The sequence below is a fragment of the Tribolium madens genome, unplaced genomic scaffold (assembly GCF_015345945.1).
Source record: "Tribolium madens isolate multiple individuals breed KSU strain unplaced genomic scaffold, Tmad_KSU_1.1 Scaffold_11;HRSCAF=98;Tcas5.2_LG3b, whole genome shotgun sequence".
NCBI classification, from domain to species: Eukaryota; Metazoa; Arthropoda; class Insecta; order Coleoptera; family Tenebrionidae; genus Tribolium; species Tribolium madens.
In genome coordinates this window covers 1,947,880-1,965,343 of record NW_025400975.1, presented here as the reverse complement: position 1 = coordinate 1,965,343, position 17,464 = coordinate 1,947,880, and the positions used below count along the sequence as shown (strand labels likewise).

Here is a 17,464-nt window from a genome sequence, read left to right as displayed (position 1 = left end):
AACGGTTTTCGCGAAATAAGAACCGAGTGAATAAGATTACTCAAGGGAAAAAAATAATTTCTTGTATCCTAAATAAAACTACATTAGTAAAGAATTAATACTACAATACTATATTTTTAATACTAAATAAAACTAGTAAATTTGCCTCACCCTGTATATCCATTTTCAAATAAAGATCTTTATCTTTACAATTTTAAAAAATTACGTTTTATCAGGTTTCACGTAGCGCAACAAGCTAATAACATAATTTGATTAAATAAAATATCATTTGCATTGATAAAAATACAAGAAGCCATTGTATGCAAAAATGTGTTGGAGATATAGTTTTTAACAGAATATCACACACAATCAATGCACAATTATTCAAAATTTGTTTCCTGATTTGAGTTAATTTTAATAGATTGTTGATAAAGTACAAGATACCACAACAAAAGTCACTCGATACATAAAATTATGTAAAACAATTTTCAATATATAAAAATGGGGAAAATACTCGAAAAACAGTATTGCATTAAACATGCATTACTTCTTCCCCTTTGTTATTTTGTCTTTAATTTACGGAAAATGCAATTCCGTTCAAATTATTTGGGACAACAATGTTGATTTTGACAGTGTGGAAGTTGAAGAATTAGGGCGTTCGGATCAAGTCAGAATGCCGAATTGGTTCTTCATCTATCCCGGTAAAAACTACAAGAATTTTTTTTTTTAATTATAATAATTTAATAGGAACTAAGTGGTGCGGAGCCGGGAACATCGCCGATGACGAAAACGATTTTGGTGAATTCCGAGACACTGATAAATGTTGCAGGAACCACGATTTGTGTCCTGATATTATTGAAGGGTACCAAACTAAGCACAATCTCACCAATCCGTCGTTTTTCACCAGGTAAATAAACTAAATTAAAATTTTTGTGGTAATTTACTGATTGTAGATTAAATTGTGAGTGTGATGAAGAGTTCCACCAGTGTCTTAAATCGGTCAATAGCCGGGTTTCAACGCAAATTGGGCAGATTTATTTCACGGCTTTGGGCACTCAGTGCTATCGAGAAGATTACCCAATTGTCTCCTGCAAGAAATATTCATACTTACCGTAAGACTAAAATTCAAAAAACTTTTTAATCAATTTCTACGTACTTCAGTTATTTCAAAATTATTTATTAATTGTACTCCAAAAAGTTGTAGGAATAATTATTTTTAAATTGTATTATCAATAGTAATATCCAAACGTCGATATGGCATCCACGAGGGTTTTTTTGCAGACTATTTCCCGAAGAAAACTTTCAGAAACAGTATTTTCATTATGAGAATTAAAAAAAATAATTTATCGAAAAAAATAAGTCATTCAACTCTTTCGAATTTCTGAAATTCACCCAATAATTTAGCAGACGGGCAAACTATCGATAATTTGCGGGTAATTTGAATGATTAGATGAATCTCAAAAATTTGAAAGATTTGATGGCTTAAATTTTGTAATGGAAATAGTCATTATTATTTATTTAACATTTTATTTTCCAGGAGACGGAAATGTAAAGAATACGAAATGGATAAAACCAAAGACAAAGTGTATGAGTGGTTTGATGTTCCAAACTATTAAGACAAAGAAATTGATTTTTAAGAAAGTTGTGAAAAATGAAACTGCAAATAATTTCCACTTTTATTATTTTTATTTTAAATAAAAGCTTCCACTTTTATTCCTCCTTACTTTACAACATGATTTTTGTGATCAGTCCTGCAGCTATCGTAACCCCACCCACCCTCAACATAAACCTACCCAACTCCTTACAATCACTGTACAATTCAAGAGCAATCGGCCTCGAAACTTGAATCTCAACAATAGCACTAGTATTATTACTCAAAAACCTCGGATGTTTCTTAACCACTTCTCCTGTACTTCTATTCAGCTGCGAGATCAGTTTCCTCACCACTGCTGGTTCGACCAATGACTGATGATGTAAAATAACCTACCGAAAATTAACCAATTACAAATACTCAAAAACTGCATCACTCTCACCGAAAATCCCTTTGTTATTGGAATAGTCAAGTTGAAAACCACAATCCTTGCTTGGAACTTTGAGGACACTTGGACGGGGTTTTGAGGGTCACAGAGAACGTTTCCAATCGAAACATTCTGCATTTCAATACCGGATAAAGTGACAGTGGCTTGGTCCCCAGCAAAAACCACTGTCTGGGATAAATCTTCGATATAGAGCGATTTGACCACTGAAAGCTCCCGATTGGGGCACACCATGACCCGGTCTCCCACATTTAAACTGCCAGTTTCGACCCTACCGGAAACACAGAACCCAGAGCCAGTCCCTTTGAAAATGTCATTGATGGATAGGCGAAATGGTTTAGAGACCGGACGTGCGGGAGTACGAAAATTATCTAAAAATAAATTAAAAAAAAATGCGATATTTGTAAAACAATTGTAAAAAAAAACTGTTAAAGATGAGCCAAAATAAAGAAAATCTTCTGCAGGATTTAAAACCTACGTAATAGTCTGTTTCTTTTTACATTACGAACATTTTTAAATTATAGTTTCAAAAATAATAGACCACAAAATAATATTTATGTAATTACATTTAGGGCAATAAATTACAAAATTATGAAACACTGACGAAAAGCAAAATAAGTTAGTCTTTGAATTAAAACAATTCGGTGGTCAAAATAAAATAATTTACAATTTAAAAATTATTTAGTTATTTTTTGACGAACTCACGTAAAATAAGAGTTTCTAATTCAAAAATGAAATAAATCGCTCGAAGCAAACCAAAATAACATCGATTTCGATCAAATTTATTGGTTTTTCACAAAATAAATAAAAGTTTCTCGCTCAAAAACGAGCCAAGTTCCTCGAAACAGACCGAAATACCATCAATTTTAAAATAATTTTGTAATTTTTTAAATTGTTTTGAACAAATTACGTGAAAGTTTCTTACTCAAAAAATGAGGTAAATTGCTAGAAACAAACAAAATAATGCCATTTAAAAAAATATTTTTTTTTTGTTTTGACTGGAGAAAATCTCCCGAAATAAATCAGTTTTTCACGTAAAAATGCTAAATCGCTTAAAACGACCAAAATAGCATCAATTTTTAGTTATTTTTTGAGTTGTTTTGATCAAAATTCCATGGATTAAGAGAGTTTCTTACCCAAAAACGGAGTAAATCGTTCGAAACAGTCAAAAATAAGGCCAGTTTCAATTAAATTTCATAATTTTCCGTCTTGTTTGGCAAAATCTCACGAAATAAATAAGTTTCTCCCTCAAAAACAGTTTGAATCCTTCAAAATAGTTTCGCTTTAAAATAATTTGATCATATTTAGAATTATTTTGACGAAATAACATGACATAAAAAAGTTTTTTTTTACTCAAAAACAGAGTAAATCGCTCGAAACAGACAAAAGTAAGGCCAATTTCGATCCAAATTCGGTGATTTTTCGTCTTGTTTGGGCAAAATCTCACTTGAAAAAGGTGAAAATAATATCAATTTTAAAATGATTTGGTTATTTTTTGATTTGTTTCAACAAAATTACAGGAAATATAAGAGAGTTTCTTACACAAAAAACGGAGGAAATCGCTCGAAACAGACAAAAATAATGCCAATTTCTATTAAATTCGGTCTTTTCGGACGAAATCTCACGAAATAAATGAGTTTCTCCCTCAAAAACAAGGTATCCCTTAAAATAGCATCAATTTTAAAATAATTTGGTCATTTTTTCGAATTGTTTTGACAAAATTACATGAAATATGAGTTTCTTACACAAAACAGACAAAAATAAGGCCAATTTCGATCAGTTTATCACTCGAAAAAGCTAAATCTCTTAAAATAGGTCAAAATAGCATCAATTTTAAAATAATTTAGTTGTTTTTTGACTTGTTTCGACGAAATTACAGAAATAAGAGAGTTTCATAAACAAAAATGAAGTAAATCGCTGGAAACAGACAAAAATAAGGCCAATTTCTATCAAATTCTGTGATTTTTGCCTTTTTGAACAAAATTTCACGAAATACATAAATGAGTTTCTCCCCCAAAAACAAAGTACCCTTAAAAATAGCATCAACTTTAAAATAATTTGGTCATTTTTCGAATTGTTTTCACAAAATTACACGAAATAAGAGAGTTTCTTACACAAAAACGGTGTAAATCGCTCAAAACAGACAAAAATAAGGCCAATTTCGATCAAATTTAGTGATTTTTCGCCTTGTCTGGACGAAATCTGACAAAATAAATGTGTTTCTCCCTCAAAAACAAACAAGATCCTTCAAAATAACATTAATTTTAATCTACTTAGGTCATTTTTCAAAAAATCTCACGAAATAAATGAGTTTCTCCCACAAAAAAAAAACTACCCCTTACAAATAGCATCTACTTTAAAATAATTTGCTCATTTTTCGAATAGTTTTGTCAAAATTGCATGAAATAAGAAAGTTTCTGACACAAAACGGAGTAAATCGCTCAAAACAGACAAAAATAAGGCAATAAATTTCGATCACATTTGATCTTGTTTAGATGAAATCTCACGAAATAAATGAGTTTCTCAAAAACAAGCTAAATCCTTCAAAATAACATCAACCTTAAAATAATTTGGTATGTATATGAAATTGAGAGTTTCTCTAGAAAAACTAAATCTCTCAAAACTGGCCAAAATAGCATCAAAATATTTTGGTGATTTTTTGACTTGTTTTAATGAAAATAAACGTACAAAAAAATAAAAAAGTTTCTCACTAAAAAACGACAAAAATAAGATCAATTTCCATTAAATTTGCTGATTTTTTGTCTTGTTTCAGGGAAATCTCACGAAATAAATGAGTTTACAACTTTTACAACTTATTGATTTTCGTTGGTTGATTAACATCCAGTTATTTGGTGTCTATTTTTTAATAAAAAAAAAAAAAATAAAAAAATAAAAAAGAAATAATTACAAATTTTTTTAGATGAAACTATGATTTTAAATTATGACTGTTTTTGTCAAGGTAATCAAAATAATAAAATAGTTTCAAAAGTTTAACAAACTCGATTAATAAAATTAATAAAAAGCAAATAAATTAATTTAACAAAAAAAATCTAAAGTAAGCTGAACTTAGATTTAATCGTTACATTTTTTAACTTACCAATCACTTCCAATAAACACGGCCCGTTGTACCAAGTCAAGAGCTCGTTTTCCGTCGGTTTGTCGATCAAATTTTGACCGGTTAAACCGCTACAAGGAACAAAAGTAACATCGCCTTCCCTAAATCCGGCTTGTTTGAGAAAAATCTTCAACTTTTGTGAAATTTCATCGAATCGTTCTTTCGACCACGAGACTGTATCCAACTTATTGATGGCAACGGCGAGTTGAGTGACTCCTAGAGATCTGACAAGAAGTGCGTGCTCTCGGGTTTGGCCACCGAAATCGAAACCAGTCTCGAATTCGCCCCTGGTGGCGTCTACTACCAACAAAGCGACATCGGCTTGGCCCGCCCCTGATATCATATTTGGGATAAAATCTTTATGACCGGGGGCGTCGAGTAAAGTCACGTGTTTTGTTTTTGTTTCGAATTGGGAGCGACCCACGTCCATGGTTATACCTCTGTTTCTTTCCTCACCGGTTTCGTCCAAAACCCACGCATACATAAAACTTTGTTTTCCCACTTTTCTGCTCTCTTGTTCATACTTGTGCATTGCTTTTTGATTCACCTTGAATTAAATTTACGACCATAGTGGCTTGTGACTTTGAAATTAAGTTGGCAGCATTGTGAATAATGTAAGATGACAGACAGGTAAGTATCAAGTTTTATAAAGTAAGAAGGTTGCCTCGTAACTTTGCACCAATCACGTGTGCGCATTATTCGCGCGAAATGACGTCACTGGAGGTTTCGTTCAAAAATAGGATAAGTAACCAAACATATTATTAAGTTAAAAAACTAGAACTCCGTAAAATAAATACTGATAAAATATTTTTTATTAACGGTAAAATACACATTGATAAAAAAATATAAATCTATTTTGCTAAAACTTGCAATATTTTAATTTATAATTTTATTAATTTTTTCTTTGTTAGTTTATCAGAAATTTTCTCGATACCTATTTATCGCAGAACACTGATCTCTTTTGTATATGATAGAAAATGAAATTTTCTTTCCAATGGTACCAAACATAAGAGGTTATTACCAATAAGTCCGGAGTTACTATAAATAGACCGCTCCGGGTGCCAAAAATCGACCAAAATCCCGACAAAAATCAAAAAAAATTTAACTTTAAAATCGATCCATATAACGTTACATTTCTAGTGATCTTAAAGACTCAAAATAGTGCATAAAATGTTATTGGGTCAAGTTTAAAAGTTCAAGAGTTTAAAAACGCTTGAAATATGTTTTTTTAGACGTAAAATTACCCGCTGAACACGATGCAACAGGTTAAAATACTCTGCGATGCATAGTTTATGTGTTATTGAATAATAAAGCTAAAAAAAGGCTAAAAGCATACAAGATCTATAAAGGAAGATGTGGTAAATAGTGCAAGATGCAATGCAATAATAATAACACAAATCTGAAATCTGACATAAGGTGATCAACTTCAGACAATTCAAAATCAAAATTTACGACAAAAAGAAGACTTTAACTTAAAAAAAAACTTTGTTTTCACTGCAAATGAAAATCTCAAAAAATTGCACACTTAGGTGTGTTGGTCCTTAAATCGAGACAAATCAGGACGTAAATGCAAAACAAGACAAGACAATAAAAACCAGTCTGAAACCTGCGGCTGATCGAGCAAAACTCCACTGACGTCACCATATAGCCATCTTACTCGCTCTTTAGTGTTTTCCTCTAGATTATTCAATTTTGCCAACTTTATTTCACTTTGATCAAATCTTAAAAGAAACACAAAATAGTATTGCACAATATAAGTGAGACAAGTGAGAAAGTTGCCCATTTTTCACGAGTTTAATACTTTACTTTTTCTAATCTTAAATCTTTTTATTATTATTATTATTATTTAATTTTCTTCACGGTTGTGGAGAAAATTAAATACCGTCTTCACACTTTTAAATTTTTTCCACAGTATTTTTTTATTTCCACTAACCTGTCCCAAATCATACAGCAAATGTCCCATCAATGTTGACTTTCCAGCATCCACGTGCCCAATAACCACCATGTATAAATGTTCTTTCGAATCGCCCCTTTCCTTTTTGTATTGACTTTCAACATCGATTTTATTGTCCCTACTTTTGACAACTTTGATTTCTTCAGTGTTTATTGGAGTTCCTCGACCAGAAGCAGGTGATTGCGAACGTGGAGTTGTAGTTAATTTAACGGAGTCCTTATTTTGGCTAAGATCGAAGCCTTTTGTGACGTTTGTGGTTGTTTTACCCCCAGATGCCACCACTTTTATGCTGGGTACTTTTGATGTAGCGATAAAAATTTATTTTACTTTACCAAGTGAATAAACAAGACAAGTCAATTATACTCAAGTTGCCCTTCGAGATTGCAATTTATTTCTAATTAATAAACATTCAAAGTATCATGATTCTTTATTATAATTGTGAAGTTAAGTAGGACCAGCTTATCCAGTTTTCAGAATCTAATAAAACTGTTTTTTACTGTTAATTACTCAAGAATTTTTGAACAAAGTTTAAAATTTGTTGCTTATACAGAATATGAAATGTAATATACAAAAAAATTATAGATTTTTATAGAAAAAATTTTGTTTACAATCTATACGGTCAAAATAAATTTCAAAAATACCAAAGTAACTATAACATGATATAAAAAATTACTTCTTTATAGACTTTCTGCAATGTATTATTATTTACTGATGTCTATTTAGTCTTTTTTTATAGTTTGATATATCTACAAGGTCACTAAAAATATGGATACACATTTGATCAAGACTATTATGAGGTAAAAAATAGTACAAATTGAAAAATACATAACTTGTTATTCTACACACGGTGTTCAAAATGTTTTTCATTTACTTCCTGGCAATAATGTATAACAAAATTTTGTAAACAATCAATCAAACTGTTGAGAGAAATTTAGAAAATTAATTAACTGTATCCATAATTTTGTATTATTGTATTTTTTTTATAATTACGCTTTTTTATAAATATCCATATTGTTTAAAAATTATTAAAATAAAATAGACAAATGTGTGGCAAAAATTATATTTTTGTATTCATTTATTTTCTGGAATCAATTTTTTAATCCAAATTATTTTTATCCTAAAATAAATTTTTAACTCGTTTTCTCTGTATAAATCGTGGAGGGGTGAAATTTCTCCCTCCACACTATAAACCGATTATTATTTTTTTATTTTGACACAATATTTAGAAATCATTTTGAATTATTATTATTATACCAGGTGAATAAAAAGTATGGAACCAAACGTTTTTTGCTTAAACTATTTATTTTTTGAAAAAACTAATTGATGAGTGCTAAAGTACTATAAAAATGTGATGATTTAACAAGAATAAAATTTTTCGAAATTTCCTTTTATTTTTGAGTTCTACAAAAAAAAAATTTTTTTAAATGGCAACCCACTATAAAATCATTTTTCTCATAAAAGCTATACTCTAAGGATTAAAACTATCTGCTTTATTTTTAATTTTTTCAAAAAAATTTTTTCACATAAATTGCAATTTTGACAAAAAAAATCGCATATCTCAAAAACAAAACAAAATTTCGTTCTGAAATTAGGATCACATTTTTTATATTACTTTAATTTATATTAATTATTATTTTCCGGAGGCAAATAATTAAAAATAAAGCCGCTTGGTTCCATACTTTATATACACTCTTGTATATGGTTTAGGTTTGTATGTATACTATGTTATTACTTGTCAGTTATCACAATATCATATTCAGTACAATACCAAAAGTAATAAAATAATTGAAGAATTTTACTTCAATTTTGTACCTAGACGACAGTAAAAAATGAACAACATCAATTAATCAATGTTGCCAACTTAATCTCAAAGTGACAGTCCATTTTGATCGAAAACTTAATTGAATGCATATACTCGTAACTATAAATAATTTACTTCATTTCCTCACTCTTTAGTATTAATGAAAAATTTCATTAAGTTGTTGTGTACAAACTTCAGATATGGTAATTAAACATAGTTCAATACTTCCTTAATAATACATTCTTTAAATTAGTATTTAATTTTTTATTTACTTGTATTGAGCGAAATGTCATTTTATGTTATGGAAGAATTAAAATACTTATTATAACATTTGAACAAGACTTATAATTAATATAAAAATAGTATATTATGCAACGAGTGAGAAAGCTGACCATTTCCAGGATACGAGCCGAAGGCGAGAGTAATTTATGTGAGTGGAAATGGCTATTTCTCACGAGTTTAATACTATACCTTTTCTAATCTTAAATAATAGCTGAAATATTTTTTTTATTTTTATTATGACCTGGCAAAAGAAAAAAAAAACATTTGGCAGACAATTATTCAATTCTGACAAACAATTTCCACCACCTTTATTTTTCCCTTTTATTATCATTATTATTTAATTTTCTCCATAGTTGCAGATTGAATAACTTTCTCAACTGAAAACGGTTGAGAAAAGTACAAATTTTTAACGTGATTAGAAAAACTACAAAAAGATACGGTAGCACAAGTTTTATTTAAAAAATATTGTCTTTTTATACTAATGAGTATTTATTTATTATTAACCGGTATTACAACTATTTATTTAATCCCTACAAAAAATGCATTTTGAACCGTCATTAAAACTATTTGCTATACTACAAAAACTACAAGAAAACTTGCGTCGTCAACTTTTCAAATGTTTAATTATGTTATCATCAGGCGAAGGAATGGCAAAATTAAAAATAGTTATTTTTGTAACATCAATTACACGTTTATTTCGTTTAACTTTGATAGAATTTCGTCTTCTGTATTTACGACATAAAACCTTCCCAAAAGTCGAAACTGGTTTCACATTATAAAGACAAACATTTAGGACATGTTTAGCATCAAAAGCAGACTTCAACACACTTTTAGTTTCCACATCAACATCACAATCAACAAAAGGAATCTCAAATTTTTCTTCATGCAAATCGTGTTTGCTTCTATTTGGTAAACTATGAATACTCGGTGACGACTTTAACGCAACTGAGAGATCAATCTGATATTCACTTGTTGATTTTTGTATTTCAGGTTTTTGAATAATTTTCAAACTATTAATATTTTGCGTAATTTGATGAACATTGTCAGTTGAATCAACTGAGACGATATTTTTGAACGTTTTACTCAAATGATTTGAGACCAAATCCGACAGACTATCAAACTTTTTGCTTGTATCAGATTTGTCTTTAGCAAAATTGAGTTTTGGTATTGTGAACGTTTGAGATCCATCAGATGGTAGTTTACTTAAAGAAGGAATGTTAAATCGTTTTGAGGGTGTGAAGGGAGACTTGATATTATCTTTGAAACCATTCAGTCTTGGTACAAAAAATTTTGCAGAACTGTTTGTAACATCTTACCTTACAAAAAAGAAAAAACAAAACAAATAAATACTGCGGTTTAATAACAATTAATAGTCACCTTTTTCCTTTGATTCACTCTGCAAATTCTTAGAGTCGTCTAGTAATGCATTTGTGGCTCGCTCAATGTTGTAATTGTTTGAAATTATTATATTCACTAACTCATTCCTAGGGATGCTCAAAGGACCCAAAGTGGCTTTAATCTCTTCAATGCAGGACTCTAGTCGTGCTTTATCCAAGTCTGACAATTCTGACGCCTACAAATCTTAGTGAGGAGAGATACACACAAAGGCCTTTACTTGTGTACCGATTCTGATTCGTCTTCCTCTTGAATATCCTGTTCAGTACGAATAAACTCTCCAATTTTTGGTTGGTCTCTTGAGTTCTCCCGATTATAAATAAATTGTCGATTACTGGGTGAAATATAATAGTCATCGTCAACAGAATGGCCATAAACGTCGTCATAACCGTCGTAGTCTGCAGCAACAACAACATTTTTGTTAAGAAAGATTGCATTAACCTAGTGTACTAGAAACCAGTTTCAGAAACCTACCCTCGGAATAATCCATATTGCGGACATCTCGATGTCGCGACATTTTCTCTTATATTTTATTCACTGCAAGTTTTATAAAAAGTATTAAATAACAAATTATTACACTTTTCACAACTTTCAAGCTGACATTTTATTACAATTTTCTGACATTTTAATATTTCGGTTGACATTAGAGCTACTAAGTAGGTGGACGAAATCCGGTGGAAGCGAATTTTTTATACTGTTTGTATTTTTTATGTGGAAACATCACTTGAAGCACCAAATTATTACAAATAGAAAAAATATTGTTTATTGCAAGAGTTATACAAACAAGTTATACAAGTAACTATATTTAATCAAATTTTTTAAATTTCAATTGACCTCTAATTGATAAAGACAAATTTAAACAAAAAATTTAGTATTTAGTGAAGTCAGTGCGCCTCTTTATTTTCTTCTGATGATTAAAACGGGAAAGTATAAATTTAGGTTTGTACAGAGCTTGTTAATTTCCGACATTGACGACTATTAAGGTTTACTTCTTTTGATTTTTCTCACTGTTACAATTTTTTGACCAATCAATTTCTGAAATTCGTGTTAGCTAGCAAACATTCGTTAAAAAACAATTAACTTCTATTAATAATTTAATACTAATAATATTTACCTACTGTTGTATCCGCCTTGCAACTTAATGAATTTATTATTAATTAAGGGTGGGTTAAAATAAATTGAGATATTTCCAAATAATATTACAGGTTTTCAAAAGGATTGCTTTTTGAATCTCATAATCTGTTAATTGCAGCACCGCAAAAACGAAATGAAAAAACTTAATAGAAGTTTGGAAGATGCCTGACAATAAAATTATAAAATTGTAAATTGTGACAAACAGGCTAAATTACATTATAAAAAAATCAATTTGCGGTGTTTTTGCACTCAAGTGTATACCGGATGAATAAACGCGATTTTAACAATTTATTTAAAAAAAGTACTGGCTAAAAAACAATTTTATTTGATTAGAGGTCATTATTAGATCATAGTCCTTAATGAAAAAAATTACCATGGTGGGTTGCCATTTAAAAAAAATCCAAAACTTGAAAACTAAAAGAAATTTCGAAAAACGTTATTCTTGATAAATGGTCACATTTTCATTGTACTTTACGCTACACTAATTATTTTTTCGTGTGGTTAGTTTACGAAAAAAAAACGCTTGGTTCCATACTTTTTATTCACCCGGTATATCTTATCCTCATAATACAAAATTGGCTCGTTCAGTGTTCCAACTCTTCAAATATAGAAACTCTTGTTTTTATAAAAATGCAATCTTTTTCTATTTGTTCATAATTTAGAACACAACCAAAAAACGCTCAATAAAAATAAAAAAACAGATTGATAGAGTGACAAATTCATAGGATAAATTTAGACAAGTTGACTGAAGACGTCATGTGATTGTCATTTCGCACCTCATCGGTAAACTTTGTAAATAATCCCTTTTAGATTTTATAAAAATGGCGTCAGTATTTCATTTATTCTGCGAGGCAGCTCATATTAAGCAAAATGTTGTTAAAAAATACTCGTGGGTGTTATCCATCTCGCCATCAAGTTATAAGACATAATAAAAATTTTCAGGGAACTTGCAGAAAGCGACAAAAAATTATACTTTTCTGCAGTTGCAATACAACGCACATGGCGTGGATATTGGGTTCGCAAAATGATAGAAAACTGGCATAACAAAGCGACCACAATTCAGAGATTTGCCAGGGGGTGGTTAGTTAGACTTCACTTGCCTGAAAGATTAAAAAATCATCATTATTATTTGAGTACTAAGTATTACAATGAGCAAGCTACGAAAATTCAAGCTCTTTGGAGAGGATATTGTGTAAACAATTTTAAAATCTTGACTTATCTATAATTTGCTTGAATCTAGACACGAAAGGTGGAGGTCTCTGTCAAAGCTATCTTAAGACAAAGATACGAAATAGAAATGGCCAATAAAGAAATGCAAGATCAAATGAGGCAAGCGTTTGAAGAAATGCGTGCTTCTGCATGGACTGAAACACAACAATACATAGAAAAAATCCTAATGATGTTATTTGAAAGGCATCATCTTTTAAGAACTAGAACGCAAGAGGGAGTTTTTTCTATTCATGGTTCCAAGTAAAGTTTTATTTTTTAGACAAGAGACATCTTTTCAGTTTTTGAAAATTTTAGCGAACTTTCTTGTATAGAAAGAATATTACGCAGTTTTCCACTTAAAGATTACATGACACAATTGCATGAATCAAGTCAGAACATTATTCCTGAAAAATCACAAGGAGATAAGAAAAAGTATTTTTACTATTTTTGGTACTTTTTGTCACTATTTTAAACTTTCAGGTTTGATCTGAACACAACTATAAAGCCCAAACCATATGAAAAGCTGCTACTAACACGAGATTAAAGTGTAAAACAAAATTAATGTATTGTATATCTTCTATTAACTATTTAATTGTTATATACAAAAATTTACATAAATTCCATTACAAAGGTAACAAGATGTGTGTTTTTGGCGTCATTAATAATGTCTGGGTGTTGTAACAATTCCAGATTTAAAATTTATGGTACTTGATAATCCGAATAACATGAAGCAACACCACAGTTGGAGTCAAAGAGTTTTGAAGCAGCTTGAAATGCCACCATGTCGAGGCTTCCTTGATGTGCAGACATCATACCACTTTGGTTAAGCGACATGTTTCCCAAAATGAGCTCCCTGAAACCAAAAATGTAAACTAGAGATTTGATTTTGATAAAATATACAGTATGTGTTTTATAAATTGGTGAGATATTCTTTCCTGTATCATAGTTTTTCTTTTGAATAAATTACTGAAATTACGTCTTCAAATAATTTGCAATAATTATTAAATAACACAACTTGTTAACAAAATTTGATAACAAAAAGATCAGAGCTAAGAGACAGTAGGTTTATTGTTTCATACAAACAAAAATTATGAAAAGTGACAGAGATAATAAAAAAATAAATCCTGGAATTTTCTGTGAGTTTTGAAGTGAAATCCTGCACAATATTGAATGAGTCGTAACAAATATTAATAAGATAAAATATGTAAAATTTATCAAATTGTTGTTCAAAGTAGTAAAATTAAGAAAATCGTGTAAAAAATAAGAAAGAAGAACCATTTCAATAATTTTGAATTAATTTAAAAATGTTTAAATGTTAAACTTTTTTGTAACAAGAAAAGTGTAAAAGTAGTATTATATTTATCTGTCACGCCTTAAAAAAATGCTGAAAATTTTTTGCTTGAAAGCAAATTTCCTTATGTTTTTTTAAATACAAAAATCTACAATTTAAGGTTAGTGCAGTTTCCTTATTATTAGTCATTATTATTGACTTAACAATAAATGGCTCACAAAAACACTGATAAAATTTCAAATTTATTATAACCAAAAAAAATTTGATAACAAAAAAATTAAATAGGTACCTACTCTACTGTTAAGTATTTCATAGACGAATATGACAAGAATGCAATAGAAAAATTCTCAGATATAAATTACGTATTTGTAATGAGTTTTGAAGACAAAAACGTTCAAAATTCTGTACAATATTGAAATTATTGTAACAACTATTAATATTTTCAATGCGTGCATAAACAAAAAATTGGTATAACTTGCAGAACTTGAGAACAATTACGCAAAAAAACGATTTCTTCTTCCCTATGTTTGCTGAATTTATTGTATTTAATTTTTATTTACATGAATGTTCGTAAACCTAGTGCTCAATACAGCTTGGGGGTATAAAATTTTCTTTAATGCAATTAATTTGAGATGAGTAAAATTAGGATATGCAAAAAGCTAAATAAATACTCTCAAAAATTAGTCAGTATTGGTTTTTGTTTTTTTACATTTTCAAAAATATCAAAAAATAAAAAAATATTTTATTTAATTAATTTAATTAATAAAAATTTCCCCAAGTCCGTGGATCAAAAAGAAGAATAAAAAACTGCAACTTTTTCCAGTTATTTCTTAGGATTACGTAATAACCGTAGCTCAAAAAAATTTTTGCCAAAAGATTTCAAGACTAGAAACTTGAAGCTTTAAAATGGATTTTTTTAATCTAAATACGACCATTTTTCATTGAGGTACCTACAATATTTCAAAAATCATCAAAAAATTTAAGAAATCTTCTTGTTCTTTAAAGTTTTCAGAATAGTAAAAGGTTTAGTATAATGTTTTGTCGTTTTGAAGTTTTTGAAATAATAAGAAATATTTTTTCACTAATGAGTTTATTTTTTTATTAATTTAAAAAATGGAAAAACAAAATGGAATAACATAAACGATGAATTTGATCCATTTTCTGGAAAGGAAAAATAGAACAAGAAAAAATTTAAAACACCTCTTAAATTAAAAGTGATTTTGAAAAATACAACATCACTAATAAAAGATTACAATTCCAAATATTATTAAGAGTTAATACTTACTATTATTTTTTTACCTAAAGCAAAAGTACATTATTTTCATTTTTCAATGAGTGCATCCGCCCCGATGCACCGACATGTAGTCGGCGCCCATGGATAAAGTTACAAAGTTTACCAAATTGTTGTTCAAAGACGAGTAAAGTTAGAAACATTGTGTAAAAACGTCAATTTTTTAATCTTTTTGTATTAATTTTAAAAATATGAAAACAGTATTATATTTTTCTGTCATGCCATAACAAAATTCGCTCTCCATACTTTTACTTGAGAACCGAAAATTTCCTTGTGTGTTTCTTTTGAAAGCGAAAATTAAAAATTTAAGGCTGGTGCAGTTTTCGTCGTTGTTGTTAACTTAACAATAAGTGGCCGTAAAACCCCTGATAAAATTTTAAATTTATTGGAGGTAGAAAGAGGAAAAATTCTAATTATTGTTAGTTAATACTAACGGTCTAGGCTGTGGCGTCCTATCCCTCTGCCTTCTATTTTTGAACCAGTTTGAAACTTGTGTGAGTGTGAGTCCGGTCCGTTTTGCCAGTGCCCTTTTTTCATCTGGCGTAGGATATCTATTCCTCGAGTAGCATTCCTTCAACGCATTGCGACTGCGTTCTTTAAAACAATAAACAGTTTCTTCTCCATCCCATATGGTTTTGGGAAGCGGGTATTTTTTCCTCAACCTGTACTTATCCACCGCTCCTGAAACCAATTTTATAACAACTGTAATCAAGCGTTTATGTTTCATGTAAGCACATACCCAGTGGTCTGCCGCGTACTTTTTCAGCTTCGTTGTAATGTGCTTTAAACCATAATGTCTGCAATTCGGCATGCCATCGTTGATTAAACGCATGTGACTCCAGAATGGAATAAAGCTCGTGGTATGACCCTCGGTAAAATGCCACGGCAGCGCGAGCTCGGAGAATGCTTTCGTTCCCTCTCAAAAGCTCCGACGGCGGCAAGGACCACAGAAATGTTGCCAGCCTTTCGATATCCCCTCTCTGATGAAGCGCTTCGCACATACATTGCACCTAGGAAATTAACTGAATTTTAGACTAAACCCAATAACAGGCGTTAATTTCAATTTAAACAAAAATAAGTGGCAAATAGAACGATAAATAACTTGTAAAGATTTTCTTTTAAAGTAAAATAAATGTATAGACGGTATATGATAAACATTTGATAATAAAATATGTTGGTAATATTATAGATTGTTACCATTTGTCTGAATGAAAACAATTACTTAATTTTGTGTAAAAATTTCAGTTCTTTCAGATTTCTTCAGGTGACGGCTATACATAGCGGCGTCCACTTTATTCAATTTTGCCAACATAATTTTAAAATCATAGGCCACATACACCACAATTTTTGTGTTTTTTATTAAATTGACACAAACATACAGGGTGCGCCAGAACACGCGCCCCAGAGAAAAATGCCATATAAGGTAAGTAACCAGGAACATGGAAAAAATGTTAAAAAAATTTTATCTATAAAAATTTCGAAGTTATGAGGGTTTAAAGTTTGCACTTTGACTATTTATTTTTGTTGAAAAAATAATTTTCCAAGTTTTTTTGCTATAGGCTATTAAAAGAGGAAACAAGGAAGCTGTATCCTAAATTGTAACTCTGTTCAATGTTATTTGTAGCTTTTATTGGCAAAATAGATATAAAAAATGTCAAATGTCAAAAAATAAATGTCAAAATTTTTTGAACATTTTTTTCATGTTCCTGGTATCTTACTTGAAAATTTTCTCAGGGGCGCGAGTTATGGCGCATCATTTGAGCTATGCTATATTATTAAATTTATAGAAGGTCAATTTGGCTATTAAAAAAATAGAAGTTAACTTTAAATCTTAAAACCAAGTGTCCAAAACTGTAAAAACTACATTTGTATAAAAAATTAAATTATTTATTTGTTTGCAAAGTTTTTTATTATTTATTTAATTTTTTATAAACTGTACTACAAATCCTTAATAATGAAATAGATAACGTTCAACAT

At 29.8% G+C, this 17,464-nt stretch overlaps 4 protein-coding genes across 6 annotated transcripts in view; 2 read left to right on the top strand and 2 right to left on the bottom strand.

Moving 5' to 3' along the window:
- The first annotated feature begins 517 nt into the window (after window positions 1-517).
- LOC123006306 (phospholipase A2-like) lies at window positions 518-1,704 on the top strand. Its single transcript, XM_044400710.1, has 4 exons — window positions 518-680; window positions 727-886; window positions 933-1,091; window positions 1,517-1,704. Exons 1-4 carry the CDS (start codon window positions 518-520, stop codon window positions 1,593-1,595), a joined length of 561 nt encoding a protein of 186 aa, XP_044256645.1. The 3' UTR covers window positions 1,596-1,704.
- LOC123004674 (HBS1-like protein) lies at window positions 1,690-11,193 on the bottom strand. Its single transcript, XM_044398041.1, has 7 exons — window positions 11,037-11,193; window positions 10,791-10,960; window positions 10,545-10,740; window positions 7,064-7,380; window positions 5,113-5,677; window positions 2,013-2,386; window positions 1,690-1,962 (listed from the first exon to the last, which is right to left on the bottom strand). Exons 1-7 carry the CDS (start codon window positions 11,077-11,079, stop codon window positions 1,705-1,707), a joined length of 1,923 nt encoding a protein of 640 aa, XP_044253976.1. The 5' UTR covers window positions 11,080-11,193; the 3' UTR covers window positions 1,690-1,704.
- Window positions 11,194-12,443: 1,250 nt separating this feature from the next.
- LOC123004187 lies at window positions 12,444-13,809 on the top strand. Of its 2 annotated transcripts, XM_044397325.1 has the most exons (7): window positions 12,444-12,585; window positions 12,639-12,776; window positions 12,831-12,888; window positions 12,937-13,166; window positions 13,221-13,337; window positions 13,386-13,536; window positions 13,596-13,809. In XM_044397325.1, exons 1-6 carry the CDS (start codon window positions 12,518-12,520, stop codon window positions 13,447-13,449), a joined length of 675 nt encoding a protein of 224 aa, XP_044253260.1. In that variant the 5' UTR covers window positions 12,444-12,517; the 3' UTR covers window positions 13,450-13,536; window positions 13,596-13,809. The 2 variants fall into 2 exon arrangements, with proteins under 2 accessions (XP_044253260.1, XP_044253251.1); XM_044397316.1 differs by having other exon boundaries at window positions 12,639-12,888.
- LOC123004171 (homeobox protein SIX1) overlaps window positions 13,486-17,464 on the bottom strand; it is a 6,906-nt gene continuing 2,927 nt past the window's right edge. For both annotated transcript variants that reach the window (XM_044397299.1, XM_044397307.1), the window contains 3 exons: window positions 16,227-16,497; window positions 15,922-16,168; window positions 13,486-13,758 (listed from right to left, as the gene is read on the bottom strand). In XM_044397299.1, the coding sequence (XP_044253234.1) occupies window positions 13,605-13,758; window positions 15,922-16,168; window positions 16,227-16,497 (672 nt within the window). In that variant the 3' untranslated portion in view covers window positions 13,486-13,604. The remainder of the gene's footprint in view (window positions 13,759-15,921; window positions 16,169-16,226; window positions 16,498-17,464) is intronic.